The sequence below is a fragment of the Thalassophryne amazonica genome, chromosome 4 (assembly GCF_902500255.1).
Source record: "Thalassophryne amazonica chromosome 4, fThaAma1.1, whole genome shotgun sequence".
NCBI classification, from domain to species: domain Eukaryota; kingdom Metazoa; phylum Chordata; class Actinopteri; order Batrachoidiformes; family Batrachoididae; genus Thalassophryne; species Thalassophryne amazonica.
The window spans coordinates 42,773,030-42,797,575 of record NC_047106.1 but is presented as its reverse complement, the minus strand read 5'-3'; the positions used below and the strand labels follow the sequence as shown (position 1 = coordinate 42,797,575).

Genomic DNA, 24,546 nt, shown 5'->3' with positions numbered 1-24,546 from the left:
AACAAAGCGCCAGTCTCCCAGCAACTTCTCAGACAAAGGAATTCCGACGATGGGCTGGACGACTCCTCCCACAGGGAGTGCTCACAGGCGAATTACGTCACCGACAGGCGTGGAAAAACTCACGCATGCGCACGAGGGTTCAAGCATGTCTGACGTAAAAACATATGAATGAAATGTTGTGTGTTGGGGGGTTTGGCTGGGCATTGTTTTGCTGTTTTTGTGTTTATTTTCCTCCCAGGTGGTTTGGGGCTGATCCCTGGGGAGAGTGTGCTGCAGAAGAGTCTCTCACCTCTGTTACGGTGATCTGCTGCACCTGTTGCACTCACGTGCGGCTCTCTATCAGGACGATCTACGACACCTGTGGCATTCACGTGCAGATCTAAGGACTCTCAGCTGGTGCCAATGAAGAAATGAAGAGCTGCATTTAAGCCAGCAGTGATCAGGGCTGAATTGCCGGAGAATACGGCCATGTGACGATTGTTTGGGGACGCTGAGGTCCGGTCCAGATTCTGACATTGCGCCTGTGAAGGAGGACGAAGGTGAGAGGCAAACGCGGTCAGCACACATCAGAGGTGATTATTCTGCAAGGCTTATCTGTAATTGTAATTTGGCATTTTTGCGCAGCTATAATTAAATATTGGTGAAAATTGTCTGGTTTGCTCCTCACGGCAGTGGCGCGCGGATTGATTATCCTCCACTAGCTGTGAGCAGCAGCCCTTTCGAACTAAATCCGAAAGCAGACCTGAACGTGTAGCTGATAAGTGTGCCTCTAAATAATATTTTGTGGTAACAGTGTTGAATAACCTCACCTCTGTTCCTCCTTCACAGAGTACAGTCCTGGGAAAAGCCACCTGGGGGGGGTGTCGGCGGAATTCCTGAGTCCAAAACATTCGGGCTCCGATCTATTGAGACGCTGAGAAAGCGCGCCGCCTCTTCACCTCACCAGTTTTGTTTAGTATTTCATGTACAGCACTAGGTGAAAAAAATAAAACTTGTTTCTTTTGGAACTGCTTCTGGTTATTTGACGCTGGGTTCAGTCAGACGCTGGATCGCTCCTCAATCCGTGTCCAAACCATAACATGAAATCCATATAGTTTTTGAAAAAATAAAAAGGACCTATACTTATGGACAGACCTCGTATATTCACACACCAAAATAGAGGGTGTTCCCATTTCTTCAAAATTTGCAAAGTAGTGGTCAACCCTGAAAAAGAAGAAACTCAATTTGTGTTGGATGAGCAAAATATTGTTGAAAACTTAGACAGAATTTATTTTTCAGTGGCAGACTAATTGGACTGCGACTGTCGTGGATCCTGAGAAAGATTCGGGCTCTCAGTGACTTCTGGAATCAGCCATCAGAGGTGCATCTGTATGTTTTGAAAGTGTAGAACTTGTAGACATTCATTTATCTCGAGAGTAACTCATTACTCATTCATTACTTGACAGTAACTCATTACAATAACTCATTCATTTATCTCTGAGTCTGCTGCCTTTGAGACTGAGGGATACCTGGGAAGAGCTTATGGAGTCATGAGGTCACTGGACAGAGGTGTCTGGTGATGGTGATACCTTTGCAGGAGAACAAAGATCTAAGTCTTTAGAGAGTTGGTGCTTCTTCAATCAATCAATCAATCAAACTTTATTTATAGAGCACTTTTCATACAATTAAATGCAACACAGAGTGCTTCACAAAGTAAAAACAGTACCGTTGAACTATCGACCCACCCATTCTTGTATGGTTGCGAGGTTTAGATGACACCACTGACTTAAAGTGACTGGATGTGTTTGGTTCTAGGTCTCATTGAAGACTCTTTAGGTACCATTTTATTGACTTTGTGTCAAATGAGTGATTACTTTGGGAAACTCGCATTGGGAGTATCACTTGCATTATGAGGGAGCGTCAGCTGCAACATTTTGGTCATACACCATGTTTTTCTGGGCATGATCCAGAATGCAGGTGCAGAAGTGTTGAAGAACCCCAATGTCTATGAAAAAAGGTGAGGTGATGAGGTGACACCCACCTTTCACAGGGCCTCTAATCCTCATCTGACTGTCTTTGAACTATCCAAACATTGGGAACTCTGAATTCTATGGCTGTTAAGATGCAACGTTTCAGTCAATCTTGTGTTGTGCTTTAGGGTTGGATGTGCCGACAAGTTTTAATGCTGCACACATAAAAAAAAAAAAAATCTGATCTAGCAATAACAGTTCCCCTGCCTGGAGTTATGCAGACATGTGTCAGGCCTTTGCAAGCTGTCCGTGGATGCAGCAGCAGAATATCCTGCTTGTCCCAGAGCTGCCCAGTGATGCCCAGCAGTAACAGTAACTTGTAATTTTATTAAATATTCTGAATGTACAAAAATGGGTTCATTTCCATTCATTTATGATCATATTTAAAAATTCAACACTTGTCATTCTGACCAGGAATTGACGAGGAACACCAGACAAAAAGAACGACACATAAACGCACTGAAGAATGAAGAGACAAAGAACAGACTCCAGCCCTAACTGTGCATGTGAGACAAAGAGGGAGATCACTGGACTTTTCATGGCACCCAAAGGGACAGCAGATGATGACACATTGGTGCCACAGTGAGACGATAACAAAAACACAGACTCACACTGTCACACACTAACACACACACTCACCAGGCCTGGGGTTTCCTTTTGAGCAGGCCCTGTCTCCTCCACTGAGAATGAGGGCTGAGGTGGTAGGTCAGCTGGCGGCAAACCTTCTCCATCGCTCCAAGAGAGTCTCCCTCCTATCCGACAGGGACAAAATGAGATGTGAAGCACAAACAGCTCAAAACTTTCATGCAGCACTCTTGGAGAAGCAATGATAAAACCAGATGGTTTGAAACTTTGCAAGAAACAAACAACACCAAACTATTTGGCTCCTTCTACTACTCCTCCTCAGACAATTTGCCAAGAGAGGGAAAAATGGCATCAACAGTCATCAAGCATTTGCGAGTGGTTTAGCAGGAGGACACTGTAATATCCTCCTGAGAAAAACTGACTGCAAACTCATGATTGACATGGACAGCCATTAGTCCATGCTTCGCAACTGTTGCTATGCAGTACATCCCCTGAGAAGCCTTGGTCTCAAACAGCAAGTAGTTTCGCTGTTAACTAATGGCCCAGTCACACGGCACATGACAATTCCTGAACGAAGGGGAAAAGTTTAAAAAGTCACAATTCGTTGAGAAAAGGTGGACGAACGAGCTTTATCACAGAATAGCCCTGTGAAGCAAGAGCACAAAAGGGACGAAAGAGGAACAAAACGAAACCGAAGCTAACGTTGATCTTGAGGCTTTAAATGAAATGTGCCTGGAGCCACAGCTGGAGCAGTGTGTGTCTGCATCTCTGCGTTCCAGGACTCGGCACTGGGACGGAGCTCATAGCGCTGAGAAACTGCAAACAGAAGCTGTGGAGATCTGTGTGCACGTCGGTGGACCCACCTGCTCTGGTTCCTCGTCCAGAAAAAAGACAGATCATCTCCTTCATCATCAGAATCCTCAGTCTGCCAGTTTTTATTTAATTTTTTTAATCCGTCTTCCTCCAATTAAAAAAAAAAAAAAAAACTGGTGTAACGTGGTCACTGCTGTATCACTGTAATACATTACTAAGCCATATATATTGATTTATAACAGAAAACTGTCAAAAGGGGGAATAAATATAAGTGTAAAGATGACTGAATATATTAGAGCAGTAAACTGATCAGTCCGTGTGAACGCACATTGACACCCCATGTGCGGTTATTTCCATCAGCTGCAGCTGATCCACAACGTGAATTCTACCTTCCAGAACATAATCATTTGAATTATCTACCTGTTGCCACATGTACATAAGGGCTGGATTGTCATTCCTACACTCATATTGTTATATTTAATAAAAAATAATAAGCACACCCAAGAGCTGCTGCTGCCGCTGCGTTCAAGTACCGTCGGAAATTACACAACTTTTTGGTTGTTTCAAATTCAGCAGTTGCATGTGGCAAAAAACTTAATTGTATCCACACAAAAGATTAATTCTGGCCTATATAAGGTGCCTGAGCCCAGTGAAGCTGACCCCCCACCCAGATTTAAAAAAAAAAAAAAATCCAAGCAAGCAGGCTGAATATGCCTGTAATTTCCGACGGGTTCTCTTCTTGGGTCTACTCTATTTTCTTTGTACATTCTGCCATTAGGGTCAATTATAACTCCAGACTTGATTATTGTAATGCACTTTATTCTGGCATTAATCAGTCTTCTCTTGCACGTCTCCAATTGGTGCAGAATGCTGCTACTCGTCTTTTAACAAACACTTTTAGAGGTGAGCATATTACACCCGTCCTGTACTCACTCCACTAGCTTCCAGTTCATTTTAGAATTGATTTTAAGATTTTATTGTTTGTTTTTAAAGCTATTTATGGCCTTGCACCTCCCTACTTGTCTGAAATTTTAATTTTGCGCACTTACAGTAGGACATTACGGGAATCTGGCCAGCTTTACTTAGATGTTCCAAGGTCAAGATACAAACGCTGGGGCGATCAAGCTTTTGCGGTAGCTGGCCCCAGACTGTGGAACAAGCTACCTCTTGAATTATGTACTATTTCTGACCTAGCACGTTTTAAATCTAAGTTAAAGACTTATTTATTTAAACTGGCTTTTAACACCTAGTGGGGAGGTGTTCTGTTTTTACGTGCTGTTTTTAAATTTTATTGTATATGTGTTTTATTTTTGTAAATTTGTATTTTTAATGTTAAGTGCTTTGGATACAAGTTGGTGCTGTAAAGCGCTCTATAAATAAATGCTGATTGATTGATTGATTCATTGACGGTACATGAACCCAGCGGCAGCAGTGGAGCTCACAAACCGGCTTCTGCACTGTGTGAAAACAGTCAGCTGGTCGAAACAAAGTCAAACTAAACACTAACGTGACAAAAACTAAGCAAACATTAAAAAATGTAAAGAACAACAACAAAACGAAATATGGCCGAATTGAGGTTTTCGTTGCCCTTTGTTCAAATTTTTCGACAGTTTAAAATCCTGATGAAGCACCAGCTGCAGGAATGAAGCTGAGTGAAGGTTAAATGATGCCAACGAAAGTCAGCGAAAGTCCAGATTTCTTGGTTCGTTAGGGCTTCGTTGCCCTTCGTTAAGTGCCGTGTGATGGCCATAATGAGGTCGACCAGTTAGTGCCTGCAGATGAAACCGATTACAGTCATACAGTATCATGCAAAAATTGTTAAAAGTTGTAACACAAATTCACAATGCCCAGAACATTTGGAGGAATCTTTTTATGTTTTATGTTATTCCTTCTGTCAACAGGTCACGTTTTCATTGATGGCTGTGACCAGTGACATTTTCCTCCAATGTCAAGCTTTTGATTGGGAAACACAAGACCAAAAGTAGAAAAGACAGCAACTCAGCACTAAACCTGCACTTTTTGTTGGTGTTGATTCACGTGTCCACCAAATCTATTCACTGCTTTCTGTTAAGTTTGCTTGTGAGACTCCACTATGTGATGAACACTGAACAATGAAGCAATTTACAAACTCATTACTTCAGCCTCAATGTCGTCACAAGGCTCTATTGTACCACATCCACACCCGAGACAGGGACTTCCAACCATATTAAAATGCATTTATTCAGGCGATGAGTCAGGTTTGCAGGTTCCCTGTAGACCGTCGAAAACAGATGGTGAGGAGAAGACGTGAACACTTTTCCATAAACTTTGTGGTGCTGTTCAGGTCAGTGTGTAAGTATGTGTGTCTGTATGTATTTGTCTCTAATTCAAGCAGATCTTGTCAGAATTTTTTATGTTTTTTATTTTTTGCAGAGAAGCATAAAAAAAGATGACAGAAGGGAACACATATTTATATATACTAGCGCATTGCCCGTGGGGATCCATGGACTATGGATTGGGCAGATGTTTTTCAAGGGTAATAAATTGTGCAAAGTTTCTATAAGGAGTTAGAATGTTGTGAGATTCCAGAATGTTTTTAGAACCTTAGACCTCAACAGTTTTTAGAAGAACTAATGTTGTGTGGGCCGCTGAAGAGGAGGTACTGCTGGCCCACCACCACCAGATGGCGCCCTGCTTGGTGTGCGGGCTCCAAGCACGAGAGGGCGTTGGAGCCGCTGGAAGTGACAGCTGTCACCTATCAACACCAGCTGTCACCCATCACCACCACTACAAAGGCCGGACTGCAACTCCACCTCGCCGAGAAATCAACTACCAATCAGGTAATTTTCACTGCTGACTTAAACTTTGAGTATTAGTCTGATCTCTTTTTGCAGCCGTTTTCCTGTGGTGTGCCTTATCTGCGGAGTTGGCATTTGGTGTGGACTGCGACGGCTTCGCCTCACACCCCACTCAGATAAGTGGTTAACTCAGGAGCTGCACGAGTGTGTGATTGGAGGTGGAGGTTCTCCCTCCTTTACTGAATACAGACTGTGGGATTACTGAGTGTGCGACCTCACACTCATCTGGACTGTCTCTGTTCTCTGCCAGCAGTACCGGGTCTGACTGCTGAAGACAGCGGCCACCTGGGGCGCAGGGCTTGGCGGTGGCGGTGGAAGCTGTGTGGATCCGGCTTTTCTCTCGCCAGGCGTCTTCTATCGTCGAGCCTGCCCACACGTCACCTGGTGTATGATTGACAGTCACTATATTGTTATTGTCTGTACATCGTTGTGTGATTCACAACATTAAATTGTTACTTTTTGGCTTATCCATTGTCCGTTCATTAACGCCCCCTGTTGTGGGTCCGTGTCACGACACTTTCACAACAGGATTTCTCGGCCAGCGTCATGGATCCCGAGGGGCATCAACCATCGCTTGGACAGCCAATGGAAGAGCGAGGTGCACAGGCGCCAGCAGGAGGCGTGTTGGGTGAGCTGCAGCACATCTTAACCGCCTTTACCGCTCGGTTGGACTTAATTACCGAGCAGAGCAGTGTTCTCAATCGTAGGATGGAGGCTCTCACCGCCCAGGTGGAAGCGCGTGCTCAGGGCGCTGCTGCAGCACCTCCTCCTGCTGACCGTGTGCCAGAAACAGACATTCCGCTGGTCGTTCAACGAACCCCCCACCTTCCCCTGAAGTATACATAAGTCCTCCGGAGCCGTACGGAGGCTGTGTGGAGACGTGCGCGGACTTCTTGATGCAGTGCTCGCTCGTCTTTTCACAGCGTCCCGTCATGTACGCAGCAGACGCCAGCCGGGTGGCTTACGTTATAAATCTGCTTTGAGGAGAGGCACGCGCCTGGGCTACGGCGCTTTGGGAGCAGAATTCATGGCTCCTAACGGTTTATACTGAGTTTGTGAGGGAGTTCCGACAGGTGTTCGACCACCCTCATAGAGGCGAGACCGCTTCAAGTGTGCTGCTGTCGATACGGCAGGGGCGTCGGAGCGCAGCGAAGTATGCAGTCGACTTCCGCATAGCGGCAGCGCGAGCCGGCTGGAATGCTGTTGCGCTCCGCGCCGCCTTTGTAAACGGACTGTCTCTGGTCCTTAAGGAGCACCTGGTGGCGAAGGACGAGCCGCGGGATTTAGATGGGCTTATCGACCTGGTTATATGGTTAGACAACCGATTAACGGAACACCGACGGGAACGAGACGAGGGGCGTGGCCAGGCACAAGCTGTCCCTCTTCCTCCCGGGTTCGAAAGGAAGCCGACTTCCCCACGCTCCACTGCCAGGGCTCTCCACGTGACAACAGCTCCCCCTGCTGACGTTGCTATGGAAACGAGCAGGGCCAAAAAACGATCAGATCAGAGACAAAGGAGGCTGATCCGTGGAGAGTGTTTTCTCTGCAGCTCTACCGAGCACATACAGAGAGAATGCCCCAAACGGTCAAAACAACAGCACTCGTCCTTAGAGACTGGGCTAAGGGTGGGTCACAACACCCACGTGGGGAAACCCCGACGATCTGCACGAATCCCAGTCACGATCCTGAGTGGGGATCTAACCCTTCACGCCCCAGCACTGGTGGACACGGGGTCGGATGGGAATCTGCTGGATAGCAGATGGGCAAAGGAGGTTGGGCTCCCTCTAGTGGCCTTACCATCACCATTGTCGGTGCGGGCGCTAGATGGCACCCTTCTTCCACTAATCACACACCAGACACAGCCAGTGACATTGGTGGTGTCTGGGAATCACAGGGAGGAGATTGTGTTTTATGTAACACCTTCTACCTCCCGAGTGATTTTGGGTTTTCCATGGGTGTTAAAACACAATCCCCGGATTGATTGGCTGTCTGGGGTTGTGGTTCAGTGGAGCGAAACCTGCCACCGGGAGTGTTTAGGATCCTCGGTTCCACCCGGTGTGACTGCTAAGGAGGAGGTTTCAGTCCCCCCTAATCTGCCGGCGGTGCCGGCCGAGTACCATGACCTTGCTGACGTCTTCAGCAAGGATCTGGCACTCACGCTGCCCCCGCACCGTCCGTACGATTGTGCCACTGATTTGATACCGGGCGCTGAGTACCCGTCCAGCAGGCTGTACAACCTCTCACGTCCGGAACGCGAATCAATGGAGACCTACATCCGGGACTCGTTAGCTGCCGGGTTGATCCAGAACTCCACCTCCCCGATGGGTGCTGGTTTCTTTTTTGTGGGCAAGAAGGACGGTGGACTCCGTTCATGCATTGATTACAGAGGGCTGAACGAGATCACGGTTCGCAACCGATACCCGTTACCTCTGTTGGATTCAGTGTTCACGCCCCTGCATGGAGCCCAAATTTTCACGAAATTGGATCTTAGGAATGCTTATCACCTGGTTCGGATCCGGGAGGGAGACGAGTGGAAGACGGCATTCAACACCCCGTTAGGTCACTTTGAGTACCTGGTCATGCCGTTCGGCCTCACCAATGCACCCGCGACATTCCAAGCATTGGTTAATGACATCTTGCGGGACTTCCTGCATCGGTTTGTCTTCGTATATCTAGACGATATACTCATCTTTTCTCCGGATCCTGAGACCCATGTCAAGCATGTACGTCAGGTCCTACAGTGGTTGTTGGAGAACCGGCTGTTTGTGAAGGGTGAGAAGTGTGAGTTCCACCGCACTTCTTTGTCCTTCTTGGGGTTCATCATCTCCTCCAACTCCGTCGCCCCTGATCCGGCCAAGGTTGCGGCGGTGAGAGATTGGCCCCAACCAACAAACCGTAGGAAACTGCAACAGTTCCTCGGTTTTGCAAATTTCTACCGGAGGTTCATCAAGGGCTACAGTCAGGTAGTTAGCCCCCTGACAGCCCTGACCTCCACTAAAGTCCCCTTCACCTGGTCGGATCGGTGCGAAGCCGCGTTTAGGGAGTTGAAACGCCGGTTCTCGACTGCGCCAGTCCTGGTGCAGCCCGATCCAAATCGCCAGTTTATAGTTGAAGTGGACGCCTCTGACTCAGGGATAGGAGCCGTGCTATCCCAGAGCGGGGAGTCCAACAAGGTTCTCCACCCTTGTGCCTATTTCTCCCGCAGGTTGACCCCGGCTGAAAGGAATCATGACGTCGGCAATCGGGAACTTCTTGCGGTGAAGGAGGCTCTACAGGAGTGGAGACACCTGTTGGAGGGAGCTTCGGTACCGTTCACGTTTTTCACGGACCATCGGAACCTGGAGTACATCCGGACTGCCAAGCGTCTGAACCCCAGGCAAGCCCGCTGGTCACTGTTCTTCGGGCGTTTTGATTTTCGGATCACATACCGCCCCGGGACGAAGAACCAACGGTCTGACGCCCTGTCCCGGGTGCACGAGAAGGAAGTCAGGACCGAGCTGTCAGACCCAACTGAAACTATCATCCCCGAGTCCACTGTCGTGGCCACCCTTACCTGGGACGTGGAGAAGACCGTCCAGGAGGCCCTGACACGGAACCCGGACCTGGGGACTGGACCGAAGAACAAGATGTACATCCCACCAGAGGCCAGGGCTGCAGTCCTGGACTTCTGTCACGGTTCCAAGCTCTCCTGCCACCCAGGGGTGCGAAGAACCGTGGCAGTTGTCCGGCAGCGCTTCTGGTGGGCGTCTCTGGAAGCCGACGTCCGGGAGTACGTCCAGGCCTGCACCACCTGCGCCAGGGGCAAGGCGGACCACCACAAGATCCAAGGCCTCCTCCAGCCTCTGCCCATGCCTCATCGCCCCTGGTCTCACATCGGCCTGGAGTTCGTCACGGGCCTCCCGCCATCCCAGGGCATGACTACCATCCTCACGATAATGGACCAGTTCTCCAAGGCGGCCCACTTCGTGGCCCTCCCGAAGCTCCCGATGGCCCAGGAGACTGCAGACCTCCTGGTCCACCATGTCGTGCATCTGCATGGGATTCCATCGGACATTGTCTCAGATCGCGGTCCTCAGTTCTCCTCCCAGGTCTGGAGGAGTTTCTGCAGGGAACTGGGGGCCACCGTAAGTCTCTCGTCCGGGTACCACCCCCAGACGAACGGACAGGCAGAGCGGGTGAACCAGGAATTGGAGCAGGCCCTCCGCTGCGTGACCTCCGCGCACCCGACGGCCTGGAGTGACCATCTGGCCTGGATCGAGTACGCTCATAATAGCCAAGTCTCATCTGCCACCGGCCTCTCCCCATTTGAGGTATGTTTGGGGTACCAGCCCCCATTGTTTCCACTCGTGGAGGGAGAGGTCGGGGTACCCTCGGTCCAGGCCCATCTGAGGAGGTGCCGTCGGGTGTGGCGTACCGCCCGCTCTGCCCTGCTCAAAGCCCGGACGAGGGCTAAGGCCCATGCAGACCGCCGGCGTGCCCTGGCCCCTACGTATCAGCCCAGGCAGGCGGTTTGGCTATCTACAAAGGACATCCCCCTACAAGTGGAATCCCAAAAACTGAAGGACAGATACATAGCTAAAGCTGCCAGCTTCACTGCGGATACATCCGGTCTTTCACGTGTCACGACTCAAACCCTGCCACACCTCTCCACTCTGTGCCCCTGGACCGGCGCCGCCGCCTGCCCGGATCATTGACGGGGAGCCGGCTTGGACTGTGCGCCGGCTCCTGGACGTCCGTCGGAAGGGCCGGGGGTTCCAGTATTTGGTAGACTGGGAAGGATACGGACCCGAAGAACGCTCCTGGGTGAGAAGGAGCTTCATCCTGGACCCGGCCCTCCTGGCCGACTTCTACACCCGGCACCCGGACAAGCCTGGTCGGGCGCCAGGAGGCGCCCGTTGAGGGGGGGTCCTGTTGTGTGGGCCGCTGAAGAGGAGGTACTGCTGGCCCACCACCACCAGATGGCGCCCTGCTTGGAGTGCGGGCTTCAAGCACTAGAGGGCGTCGGAGCCACTGGGAGTGACAGCTGTCACTCATCATCCGTACCAGCTGTCACTCATACAACTCATCACCATCACCATAAAGGCCGGACTGCAACTCCACCTCCTCGCCGAGAAATCAGCTACCATAAGAGGTAATTTCTCTGCTGTATTCAACGCTGACAAATAGTCTGAACTCTTTTTGCAGCCGCTTTCCTGTGGTTTGCCTTATCTGAGGGATTGGAGTTAGGTGTGACCAGCGACGGCTTCGCTTCACACTCCAACCAGATAAGTGGTTAGACAGGAGCTGCACGAGTGTGTGACTGGAGGTGGAGGTGCTCCCTCCCAAAAGAACACAGACTGTGGGATTACGGAGTGTGCGAACTCACACTCATCAACTCTGTTTCTGTTCTCTGCCAGCAGTACCAGGTCTGACAGCTGGAGACGGTGGCCACCTGGGGATCCAGGACTTGGCGGCTCCGGTGTTCTTCAGATCCGTTGGCGGTGAGGGCCGTGTGGGATCCGGCTCGGTTCTGGACGGACGTCTCCTATCCTCAAGCCTGCCCACACGTCACTCAACATATAATTGTCTGCAGTATCAAAAACTGTATTTGTCTGTATTCCGTTGTACACATCACAACATTAAATTGTTACTGTTTGGCTTATCCATTGCCCGTTCATTTAACACCCCCTGTTGTGGGTCCGTGTTCCTACACTTTCACAACAGAACTGCTATAAAGAACAGTGTGAACATTTTATTGTGTTTTAAAACTTTGTGGAGCAAACACCAAACTCTTATAAAGAAGGAAAAACACCTGGACATGTGCAGGAAAACTGATATAAACTTAACAGAACAATGCAGGCTGATTAGACTCCCCATGTTTTTTTGTATAAATAATTCATAATACAGTAAGAGGCAACTCACTTTGAAATAATTAAAACATATAGGTGCAGCTTATAATAACTTTGAAAAATAACAGAAATCAGCAGCTTGTATTTTTATTCTGACTCCAGTTCATTTTAGTGTGATGAAGTCATCCTTTTTTTCTCATCAGTCACGTTTTGTGCTTGAACACGACATTAAGCTCAAGATTGAACAAATACATACCTTTGGAAAATAAACAGCTGTTAAAGTTCAGCTTTTTGTGATCTGTGCCTCTGCACAGCTTCTCCACAGCAGGGTTTTTTTTAAAACCCGTGTGTGTGTAATTTTTGCTCAGTTCATTTATATATCCTCATTTTTAAGGATGTTTTAAGGATATCTGACGGTTTACTTTATCTTGTCTGGGCTCGACAATAGCACTGGTCCGATGGCCCGGTGGCCTTTTTTACACGTTCCGGGCCACCACGGGCCAGTGAAGTTCATATTTCACTGGTCCGTATGGGCCAGTAAGAATTAAAATCGCTTTGGGCAAATTTATTAGTCTAATGCTGCATTCACACCGGGCGCGATCAGATGCTATAAATTCACGGGGGTCGCGTGGCAACGGACGCGCCTCCTTCGCCGGGTGTGTCGCTCTGCTTTTGCTGCGGAAATTCGCCCCGGTGCGTCATCAAATAGGAGGAGCTTCCATTCAGCTCGCCGGCTCTGGTTGTCAGTCAAGATAACATGATGGACCTTGATCACACGGAGCGAGTTGTTGTGGAAAGCTGACAAACGTCATGAGACGTTCCCAATTCAGGCAGTATCATTATTTGTTGCAGGAGCTGCGTCTGGATGACGGCTGTTTTCAGCGGTCCTTCTGCCTCTGCGGGACCCAGTTTGAGGACCAACTGTCCCGTTCACGCACACACATGTAAACAATAAAAAAAAAAAAAAAAGAAACTCTGCTCCCGCTGCTGTGGGGCTGCTGCTCGCTCCAAAAACTCTTGTCATAATTGTGAAATAAAGAACAAAAGAGACATAAGTCTTGCTCACAGGCTGCTGAGACAGGACATGTTGCGCCACTTCGCAATGTTTGGAACATTGCCGAAGTGCAGACGAATTTCGTCTGCAGGAGCATCTTCTGATGTGGCGCGAATTTCGCTTCAACATCGACGCATCATTTTCGCTTAAGCAAGATCGAGCGCAGTGAATATTATGAATTTCTTGAAACCTCCTGCCCCTGGGCAGAAACCAGGGAAGCAAAGGAAAGAACAGCTATCACCCTCAAAACAAGCACAGAAGAGGAAGGCTGCTGATGCTGAATATGAGAAGAAAAGGGTGAGGAAAACTTGGCAAGCTTCATGGAAGAAAAGACGGCCATGGCTGGAGTGTGATGAGGAGAGCGAGGTTGTCTTCTGTGGAACTTGTAGGGCCATGCCAGAATATGCTGACAAGTAAGTATAAATATACCAAGTACTGGTAGACATCTGGTATGATTTCATACGCCAGTTTAAAAGTCTAATCAGTATGACCTTGTGGACACCCCAAGGTGACAACATTAGCAAGGGAGCTTGGTATATGAAATTTAACATATTAATTTTGTAAATGATCAAGAAATAAATTTATTTTTGTATTAATGTCTGAGTGTTGAAAAAAATCCTATCAGTTACCTACTGACATTTTTTTCAAAGTTGACTCACTTTAAGGTTTTTATCATGTAGTATAAGGATATTGTGTTTGTTTTCAAGTGTGTTTGCATTAAGGAAACCCAATTCTAATGTCTGAGTGTTGATTTAAAAAATTCATATCGGTTACCCCCCGGTTCTGGGCCAGTGATATTTTCATCCGGGCCAGTAACTTTCAAATTCTACTGGCCCTGTGGGCCAGTGCATAAATTGCCTTATTGTCAAGCCCTGCTTGTGATCTCATAAATTCAGTATACGATGCGCACATGGTGTGAACAGGACGGTGCCATCAGAACCACATGTGTAGAGAAAGAACAGAGAGTAAAGGCAGCCTCAGGTTTGTTTTGTTTTTTTTAACATGTTCACTCGGGTTAAAATCCTCTCTCTGCTCCGCGCTTGCTGTCTTAAGTGCACTGATGGTTCACAGCAGAACTTAACGTCTCGTGCCTCCATTCAGGAATCTCACTCCCTCCCTCACAGTCCATAGCGATGTTGACTCCGCATGCGCGCATGCACATACACACACACATACACATACACACAGCTCCTTCGGTAAACTACCCATTTTAAACGGCTTTGAATAAGACAGCCACTGTTTTAATCGGCCGTCTCATTCAAAATTTGAACGCCCAAATGACGGCAGGACGGCTGCTGAAAACTATGAATTGAGAGGAAAAACAAAGACTTAAATAAAATAAATGACTTGTCAACTACTAAATTTGTTGTTAACGATTTCAATGGTCAACGTAGTCGTGACTAGTCGACTAGTCGTGGCAGCCCTACTTAAAACCAAAATGCATCCGCAGCAGTGCGTGGCTTTGGAACCAGAACCTCCTCACGCTCCGTGTTATTATCCGAGCCTCGCTAACCATCCGACCAAGACGAGAGGAAACAGAGTGAGTGAGGCAGCAAGGTTGCGTGTGGCTGCTGCTGCATGATGATGTCAGATTCTGAGTCATTTTATGCAACTTTGTGGATAAAATAAGTAATTCACAGTAATCACAATGATGAAAAATATTCACGAATATGAAAAATAATTGCGATTGGCGAATATTGTAATAACTGTGACTGCCCTACTGAGGACACTAATTGTGAGTGTCATGATTGGGTATAAAAGGAGCATCCCCAAAAGGTTCAGCAGTTCACAAGCAAAGATGGGGTGAGGATCACCACTTTGTGAACAACTGCGTCAAAAAATAGTCCAACAGTTTAAGAACAATGTTTCTTTCAAATCAATCAATTCAGTTCAAGTGCAAGGAATTTAGGGATTCCATCATCTACAGTCCATAATATATTCAGAAGATTCAGAGAATCTGGAGAACTTTCTACACCTAAGCGGCAAGGCCGAAAACCAACACTGAATGCCCGTGACCTTCGATCCCTCAGGCGACACTGCATTAAAAACCGACATCATTGTGTAAAGGATCTTACCCCGTGGGCTCAGGAACACTTCAGAAAACCACTGTCAATTAACACAGTTCGTCGCGACATCTACAAGTGCAAGTTAAAACACTACCATGCAAAGCGAAAGCCATACATCAACAACATCCAGAACACCACCGACTTCTCTGGGCCCGAGCTTATTTGAAATGGACAGATGCGAAGTGGAAAAGTGTGCTGTGGTCTGGTGAGTCCACATTTCAAATTGTTTTTGGAAATCATGGATGTTGTGTCCTCCGGACAGAGGAAAAAGACCATCCAGATTGTTACCAGCGCAAAAGTTCAAAAGCCAGCATCTGTGATGGTATTGGGGGTGTGTTAGGGCCCATAGCATGGGCACCTTACACATATGTGATGGCACCATCAATGCTGAAAGGAACATCCAGGTTTTGGAGCAGCACATGTTGCCATCCAAGCAACATCTTTTTCAGGGACGTCCCTGCTTATTTCTGCAAGACAATGCCAAGCCACATTCTGCACGTGTTACAACTGCGTGGCTTCGTAGTAAAAGAGTGTGGCTACTAGACTGGCCTGCCTGCAGTTCAGACCTGTCACCCATTGAAAATGTGTGGCGCATTATGAAGCGCAAAATACAACAGAAACCCCGGACTGTTGAACAACTGAAGTCGTACATCAAGCAAGAATGGGAAAGAATTCCACCTACAAAGCTTCAACAATTGGTGTCCTCAGTTCCCAAATGCTTGCTGAGTGCTCGCCATCACAGAGCAGATTTGACAGACCCGCACGTCTTTCATTACAAAATCTCCTGTAACAGTGTAATGTGCCAAAAAAGTGCTATGTCCACCTCTCTTGCCATTTCTCTGGTAGTCAGACGACGTCCCGGATCAACACAGCCTTCACTTTGGAAATGATCTGGTCGTTTCAGCCTGTCGATAGCTGCTCGAAGCGCAGCGCACCCTCAGCCGCTGTGGGCCGTCTTTAATCCGGTTGTAATGCTCCTTAATCTGTGTGATGTCCATAAGATCTTCACCGAAAGCCATCTGAATTTTCCGAATGGTTTCCACCTGGCTGTCTCTCACAGTTTCTGAAAAAAATTTGATGCAGCAAAGCGGCAGTCGCGCAGCCATTTTCCTGACCATAAAAATCCGCCGGGGGGCTGGACCACTCCTCCCACAAAGCGTGCTCACAGGCGAATGATGCAACCGACAGGCGTGAAAAAACTCACGCATGCGCACAAAGGTTCAAGCTTGGCTGATGTAATCACACGTGAATCAAATCTATATGGTTTTTGCAAAAAATAAAAAGGTCGGATACTTTTCTAACAGACCTCGTATGCCCTGGTTTTTCCACTCCACACTTTCCAGAAACTCAGTTCAGCTCTGTGGTATCTGGCCTCTGTTTATCTTATCAGATAGCAGCTCTCAGTGTTTGCTCCGTGTTCACCTTATTTTGACTTGTCTCTTGTGCTCCTCTGTGTCAGCGTTCCTGTCGCCTGTCAGCTCCATTGTGGCCGTTGTGTTAAAACCGCGCTACCCCAAAACACAGTAACCTTGGTTCAATGATTACCTGCGTGACCTCAAGCATAAGGCTAGAGGTCTAGAATGGAAATGGCATAGTTCAAAATTAGAAGTATTCCACCTTGTGTGGCTACAAAGTGGATTTATTACACTGATTTGATCAACAAAAACAAGCATAACTCAAAGTTCTTGTTTGACACGGTGGCAACACTTATTCATGGACAACCACCTGTAGTTCACTCTTCTTTTACAGCACAAGATTTACTGGATTACTTTGAGAAGAAAATAGAAGACATTAGGTTAAACATATACTGTACCAGCATGCCTCAACCCAACCACTACACCCTGCTATTGAGGTAGGTGCTTTTACTGAGGTATTACCTAGATTTACAGAATTTGAGAGTATCTCTCTGGGCATGCTGACGAAACTCATAACGTCAACAACAAGCACAACCTATTTATTTGATCCTATACCAACAAAACTGTTTAAGGACCTGTGGCCCACCCTTGGGCCAACTGTGCTGGAAATTATTAATCTTTCTTTAACTTCTGGATCTGTTCCTAAATGTTTCAAATCTGTAGTGATTAATCCATTACTTAAGAAACCTAATCTTGACCCTAGTGCATTGATAAACTATCGGCCGATATCAAATCTATCATTTTGCTCTAAAATTCTGGAAAATGTGGTGTCACGGCAGCTCGTGGACTATCTTACTGAGAATAATCTCTTTGAGCAACTGCAGTCTGCTTTTAGAAAATATCATTCCATAGAGACAGCTCTCACTAAAGTGGTGAATGATCTTCTGTTTGCAATGGATTCGGACACCACTACAGTTCTGTTGCTGTTAGATCTCAGTGCTGTGTTTGATACCGTGGATCATCATTTTCTACTTGATAGGTTGGGAAATCACTTTGGGATTACTGGGAGTGTCCTTGCATGGTTGACGTCATACTATACACTGTGTTTTGTATAGTAACACTACCTCTAACCTTAGTGACATGAAATTTGGGGTTCCACAGGGGTCCGTCTTAGGCCCCCTGCTTTTCTCCCTTTATATAGTATCCCTTGGGCACATATTGCAGTGTTTTGGAATTACTTTTCACTGCTATGCTGATGATACTCAGTTATACATGCCGATAACTGCTGGTAATTTCATTCACATAAAATCCTTAGATTGCCTTGCATCACTGAGAAGTTGGATGTCTAGAAACTTCCTACTTTTAAACTTTGATAAGACTGAAATGATGGTTCTTGGTCCAGTGAGACACTGGCATCAATTTGACCAGTTAACGCTTTTCCGAGGCTCGTGTGTCATACATCACTCTGACAAAGTGAGGAACCTTGATGTAATTTTTGATCCTACATTGTCCTTTGACCTCCACATAAGAAATATAATGAGGATTGCTTTCTTCTACCTGCGAAATATAGCGAAGATTTGTCCCATCCTGTCTACGGCTGATGCTGAGACCCTGATCCATGCATTTATCTCTTCTAGATTGGACTACTGCAATGTTCTATTTTCTGGTTTACCACAGTCCAGCATTAGGGCTCTCCAATTGGTTCAAACCACTGCAGCCAGACCTTTGACACGAAGCAGAAAGTTTGACCACATTGCACCCATTTTGGCATCCCTTCACTGGCTTCCTGTCCCAGGGAGATCAGATTTTAAGGTTCTGCTACTACAACCCCTGGCAAAAATTATGGAATCACCGGCCTCGGAGGATGTTCATTCAGTTGTTTAATTTTGTAGAAAAAAAGCAGATCACAGACATGACACAAAACTAAAGTCATTTCAAATGGCAACTTTCTGGCTTTAAGATACACTATAAGAAATCAGGAAAAAAAAATTGTGGCAGTCAGTAACGGTTACTTTTTTAGACCAAGCAGCGGGAAAAAAATATGAATGAATAATAAGAAGTATGCGGGTCACAGAGCTTTCTCTTATCGTGCCCCTGTTCTGTGGAATGATCTCCCTGCATCAATAAAATGGTCAGATTCTGTGGAGACTTTCAAATCCAGACTTAAATCAAATCAAATCAATTTTATTTATACAGTGCCAAATCACAACAACAGTTGCCCCAAGGCGCTTAAGTTGCACTTATTATCCCTTTCATATGGCTAGCATACTGGCATAGTATAGTTTTATGCTTTTTACTCTTAATTCATTTTATTAGGAAACGGAGCGGGCTGCGGCCTCAACTTTACCTAAATTCTGGGTCTTTTAGTGAAGCTTAAGGCTAGTGGCCGGCGATCACCTTAGTATTTGTTCTGTTTTCTTGATGTTTAATGCTGGCAAATTATACAGTATTTCTTGTCTTTTTGATGCCTGTGTTGTGTGTGGGGGGTCTTGGCTGGACACTGTTTTGTGGTTTTTGTGTTTGTTTTCCTTCCCAGGTGGTTTGGGGCTGATCTCTGGGGAGAATGTGCTGCAGAAGAGTCTCTCACCTCTGTCACGGTGATCTGCTGCACCTGTTGCACTCACGTGCGATTCTCTAATCAGGACAATCTATGACACCTGTGACATTCACGTGCGGTTCTGAGGACTCTCAGCTGGTACCAATGAGGAGATGAAGAACTGCATTTAAGCCAGCAGTGATCTGGGCTTATTTGCCGGAGAATACGACCGTGTGACGACCGTTTGAGGATGCTGAGGGCCGCTCCAGAATCTGACATTGCGTCTGTGAAGGAGGACGAGGGTGAGAGGCAAGCGCTGTCAGCACACGTCAGAGGTGATTATCCCTTAAAAGCTTATCTGTGAATATAATGTGGCATTTTTGCGCAGCTAAATTTAAGTATTGAAGAAAATTGTCTCATTTGCTCCTCGCGGCTGTGGCGTGCGGATTGATATTCCTCCACAAGCTGTGAGCAGCTGTTCTTCTGAATTAAGTCTGAAATCAGACCTGAACATGTTACTGATAAGTGTGCCTCTAAATAGTTTTTCTTGCCAAAAGTACTGAATAACCTTACCTCTGTTCCTCCTTCGCAGAGTACAGTCTTGGGAAAAGCCACCTGGGGGGTGTTGGCGGAGCTCCTGAGTCCAGAACGTTCGGGCTCCGATCCGTTGAGGCGCTGGGAGAGCGCGCCATCTCTTCACCCCACCAGACTTATTTATTTTGTATTGCACAGTGGGAAAAAATAAATTTGTTTCTTTTGGAACTGCTTCTGGTTATTTAACGCTGGGTTCAGTTAGACGCTGGACCGCTCCTCAATCTGCGTCCAGACCATAACAGCCTGATTCTGTTTTTTTCTCTCTGTTTAAGGTGCAGCTCCATCCAGAGACGGGTGTGCTATTTGTGCTGCAGACCCTCCTGTCCTGTGCACCAACAGCATTTCCTGTATATCCGTTTTGTGAATTGTTCTGTAATTTATGTCCGTAGCATGGCCCAAGCAGAGGGTCACCCCTTTGAGTCTGGTCTGCTTAAGGTTTCTTCCTCAGAGGGAGTTTTTCCTTATCACTGCTGCTCTGGGGGTTAGTAAGGTTAGACCTTACTTGTGTGAAGCGCCTTGAGGCAACTCTGTCGTGATTTGGCGCTATATAAATGAAAATAAATTGAAAAAATTACATCACATTCTGGTCAAGCCTGTGTCTCCCTGCTCTGATGCCTCCTCAAAGATAATCTGCAATATCCATTTCTTCCTTTGTCAAATATATTGTTATTTTGTTTTCACCACATCTTACTGCTTCTGGGTTCTAATCATTTATCGGCTCAACTGTAACAGATTCATATATTCAGTGAATGAAAGTGAAATGCGACAGGTAGCTTGTTTCAACGGGGAAGCTCATCACGACACGCGTAACTGTCAATTTAAACTATGGAAACTCAAGTCGACGGGGAAGCTCATATCAACAGAACAGCAGATTAACACTCACCGATGTAATCCAGATTATTTTGTTTTTTGCACCACAACAATGTTGTTAATCTATGATTCCTGTTGTCTGTCTCCACGTCTTTTCAGTCCTGTTGGAAGGGAATTCATTTGCAAAGACTGTTAGAATAAAATCTGATGCATTATTCAAGATGTAAGAAGTGTGTACTTCAATTTTCCATTCATCAGATGAGAGCAGTGTTACAAAAAAATAAGTGTATTTCCATTGCAACGGCACTTCTGTTGCTCTTATGTCTTCACATACACATTAAAGCAAGACAGCAGTGCAGACTGGTAAAGCAGTCTAAGACACATGACAGAAAAATAGCGGCAACAATATCAATGTTAGCTGTACAAGGAAAACTCAAAAAACTTGTTAGACTGCATGGACAAAGCAGCACGAGCAAAGTAACACCTCATTTTCTGTCTCTGTCTGCACGTTGGCTCTGACTCGTTGCATTTTCTCTGAACACAAACATCTCTTCCGTTTAAGTTTTGCTCATCTCTGTGTACACAAACCCCCTGCTTTGATTTCCTTCACAGTTTGTCTGAGTGAAGACTGTGGCACAATGTATAGTTGCTTCTGCATTATAACACACATTTTTCAGTGGAATGACAAACATTCAGACGTACACAGAACATAGCCTAATATGTTCACACAGTTCATTTTAGACAATTATTTTGCCACAAAGAAAACTTCTGATGCAGTCTATATGAAAGGACTGACGCCAAACAGGTAAAAAAAAAAAAAAAAAAAATACAGGCCTTTTTTTTTTGTTGATGCTCATTGAGGCAACATCTCTTTGACTGACAGACTGCATATACCGTATAGTGGACAAACCCTTAGTGACATCTCTGAAGATCTTGTTTGGAATTCAAATGGGTTGGTTTCAAATGCCACCATCTTGACAGCGTCTGACTCTGCTAACTCCCAGCCAAGCCATGAAAGTGTAAAGAGCTGGAGCATGGGCAAGACCGTGCATGACCTGGATGGGATGAACAAACCCCGAAAATGCCCCTACCTTGGAGTTATCCAACAAGCTCAGGCTTACAATGTAGTTTTGATTCAGGTCTTTGATAAACATGTTCTTTTGCCCACTGGGCAGTGGTTCTTATAAAGGAAGGCTTGGGTTCATTTACTAAAAATGATGACCGTCATTCTGCCTCAGTCAGTAACCATGATGGCACCATGCATGGACCACAAGTCACCAAGCAATATATGCTAATTAGTGTTAACGACAAATTAAATGATACTAAAATTTCACTCCATGGAAATACTGGAGCACAGACTTCTTAGGTGGTCCGTTAGAACAATTAATCACAGAGCAATCCATGTGGTCTCAGATATTTGTAATTACATGCTCACAAAAGATAAATTCAGTCAAATCCACAACAGCTCATAGACCTTGCATAGCCTCACCTAGAGGGTAGCTACTTGGACCAGTTGGCAAACTACCTGTCACTCAAAGCAACCGCATCCCTGGTTATTCATAACCTCATAGATTAAAATAACTTAAACTAACAAGATATAACAAAAATTTACTACCTTACATTTGTCATGAACAGGGAAAGCATCTATAGACGAGCCGTTCCAGGCCTAAATTTTGCACTCGGCAGTTCAATTTAAAAAATAATTAATGCACACCTGCAGAACTGTGGAACTTTGAAATAAATGTAATAAGAAATTCCTTTAACTATAAAAGGCAAATAAAAATTGATTTTTCACAATGTGACCCTTAAAATTACTGAGCTCAATGCGATAGCTTCAGCATTCTGCTGGAAAAGGAATCCGTCAGTTTAAAAGAGGCCATTTCACAAGGTCTGGTACAGGTCACGGCAACAGTATATGTAACAAACAAACACAGATTAGTACATGATACAATTATCTAAATGTATTTGGCATCATTTAGTGCTGGAGGAAAGAATTACCCAGAGACCCAGAAATTGAACTCAGACCTAGAGGAGATTTTACAGTAAGCTGCCACAATAATGGAAAAGAGAAACACAATGGCTGTGGCTGGAAGTAACTCTAAGTCCAGGCAGCAGAACACATCACGTGCAAATTACACTTTTTAATTCCTATCTCCATCTCAGTCACTCTTTCCTCCCCGCATTATTCATCTGGTAAGACTGTTGTCACACTTTCTTTGGCTCTTCCTCCCTCTATGACACACTGTAGCACACCAACGCACACTGAGCAGCAGTTTCCTCAAGGATACACACGGACACACAACCACTTACAGCACTTCCGTAACCCAGCAGCATCAGACAAAATAAGTTAGGAGATGGTGAGATAGCTGCGCTGCAATAAATCACATCAGTCTGCAAATCTGCACGGGCGAGTTTACTGTAATCTGCAATATTAACAAAGCACTACTTTGTGTGTGTGTGTGTGTGTATCTGTGTGCGCTCGTGTGTGTCCTACCGTCTTGGGGCAGTGGACATATCGTGCCAGGCTGATTATCAGGTCATGTGTGATGGGGTCAACCAGGTTCCTGAAGCTGGCATAGCGGTACAGCACATCATCCAGGGATGTTGACTCCATTCCCAGGTCCTGCACACACATGCACAAATGAAAAGAGGCTGTCATAACCTCAGTTTGTTATGTAATATTTCCCACTGGGCAAAGTAGACCTGATTTATAATGTACGTTTTGCATGCAAAGGAAAAAAGACTGATCGTGTGTGACAACGACATAGGAAATCACACATATTAAGGTGTTCAAATGCTGAATTTACTCCATTATAATCCAAAGGAAATGCTAGAACCTCACATCAAGTCCACCCAAATAGACACAAATCTTTTATGCTTAAGTGCGGGCAAAATTTTACAAGCAGCTTTGTATACTCGCTGACCCTGTAAACCATTAAATTAAAGTCCGCTGCACTGCTTTCTGCTGCCTCATGCTGCTTCCTGTTGAGGAAAATGAAAATCTCTCTCCATCAAAGCTAACGTAGCAAAAATCTGTTGGCAGTGTGTCACATGTGATCAGCGGTCCTGTGAAATCTGAAAAAGTCTACATGAATGACTGACACAAGAGAGATTTAAGAGATTTTGGAAGAAAGCTGACATTGTTGACTATTCAAAGCATATTAATGGCATATAAATGAGCAGTGCAGGCTTACTCAATTTGGGCTCAACCGATTAAGGACATAAATAATTTAAATCATCCATTATGCTAATATACAAGTATAAAAAGTTTTTTACACTTCATAGGAAAGTGCCAAAAACCACAAGCTACCGATGATGTTAATAGCAGCAGTTGGAAGGGCATTAGTGGGACTCACAAGGCCTTTTGTGGGGGTTAAATAGGGACTCACAAGTCTACACAAGTAGACTTGTGAGTAAAGTAAAGACATTATATTATCCAAAATCTGACTTTATCTGCCGTATAAATTTAAAATTGATTGGGATTTAATTCTTTTTTTTTTTTTTTTGCCAGCTTGCACTCGACCGAGACGGACGCACTTTTCTCTTCTCCCTCCCTCCTTATCTTTCCTGCTTTTGTGGAGTGTTGTCTGTGAGGCTGCAGCTTTGCTCTTCTGGAAACGACAAAAATGGATCTGTTAAAGTGGTCTCTGAACGCAATTGACACTATTTTTTCTACAAGATCTTCGGGAGCGGAGGACCCGACCTGTCCTGCTGGGACGCATGTGATGGGTTACGTGATGGACTCGTGGAGGAGATGGCAGGTCATGTGCCTTTACATGCTTTCTGTGGAGGACGTTGAAGATGTGTACATATTCGGCTTGGTGGTGACCGGCTTTCTGATGTGTGGAGCGGGGCACTTTGCTGGTTTACCGGAAAATCAAGAAAGTGGAAGCAGCTTTGATTGGTCGTTCCAAGCTGCCCTATATGATTGATTCGATTGGGAAGGCAGTGGCTGCGCAGTCGGCGGGGGTTAACCGCGCGTTGGATGACATCTCTAGGAAGATTGCAGCCCTGGAAACCCGCTATGACCGTCTGTGAAGACCACATTCTACATTTCAG

The 24,546-nt window shown here is 46.0% G+C and overlaps 1 protein-coding gene across 1 annotated transcript in view; it reads right to left on the bottom strand.

The window, feature by feature from the left end:
- The window catches only part of lrrc75a (leucine rich repeat containing 75A), a 173,625-nt gene that overhangs the window by 108,930 nt on the left and 40,149 nt on the right, over window positions 1–24,546 (bottom strand). The window contains exons 2-3 of the mRNA XM_034167779.1: window positions 22,982–23,110; window positions 2,649–2,761 (exon numbers count right to left, since the gene is read on the bottom strand). Of these exons, the coding sequence (XP_034023670.1) occupies window positions 2,649–2,761; window positions 22,982–23,110 (242 nt within the window). The remainder of the gene's footprint in view (window positions 1–2,648; window positions 2,762–22,981; window positions 23,111–24,546) is intronic.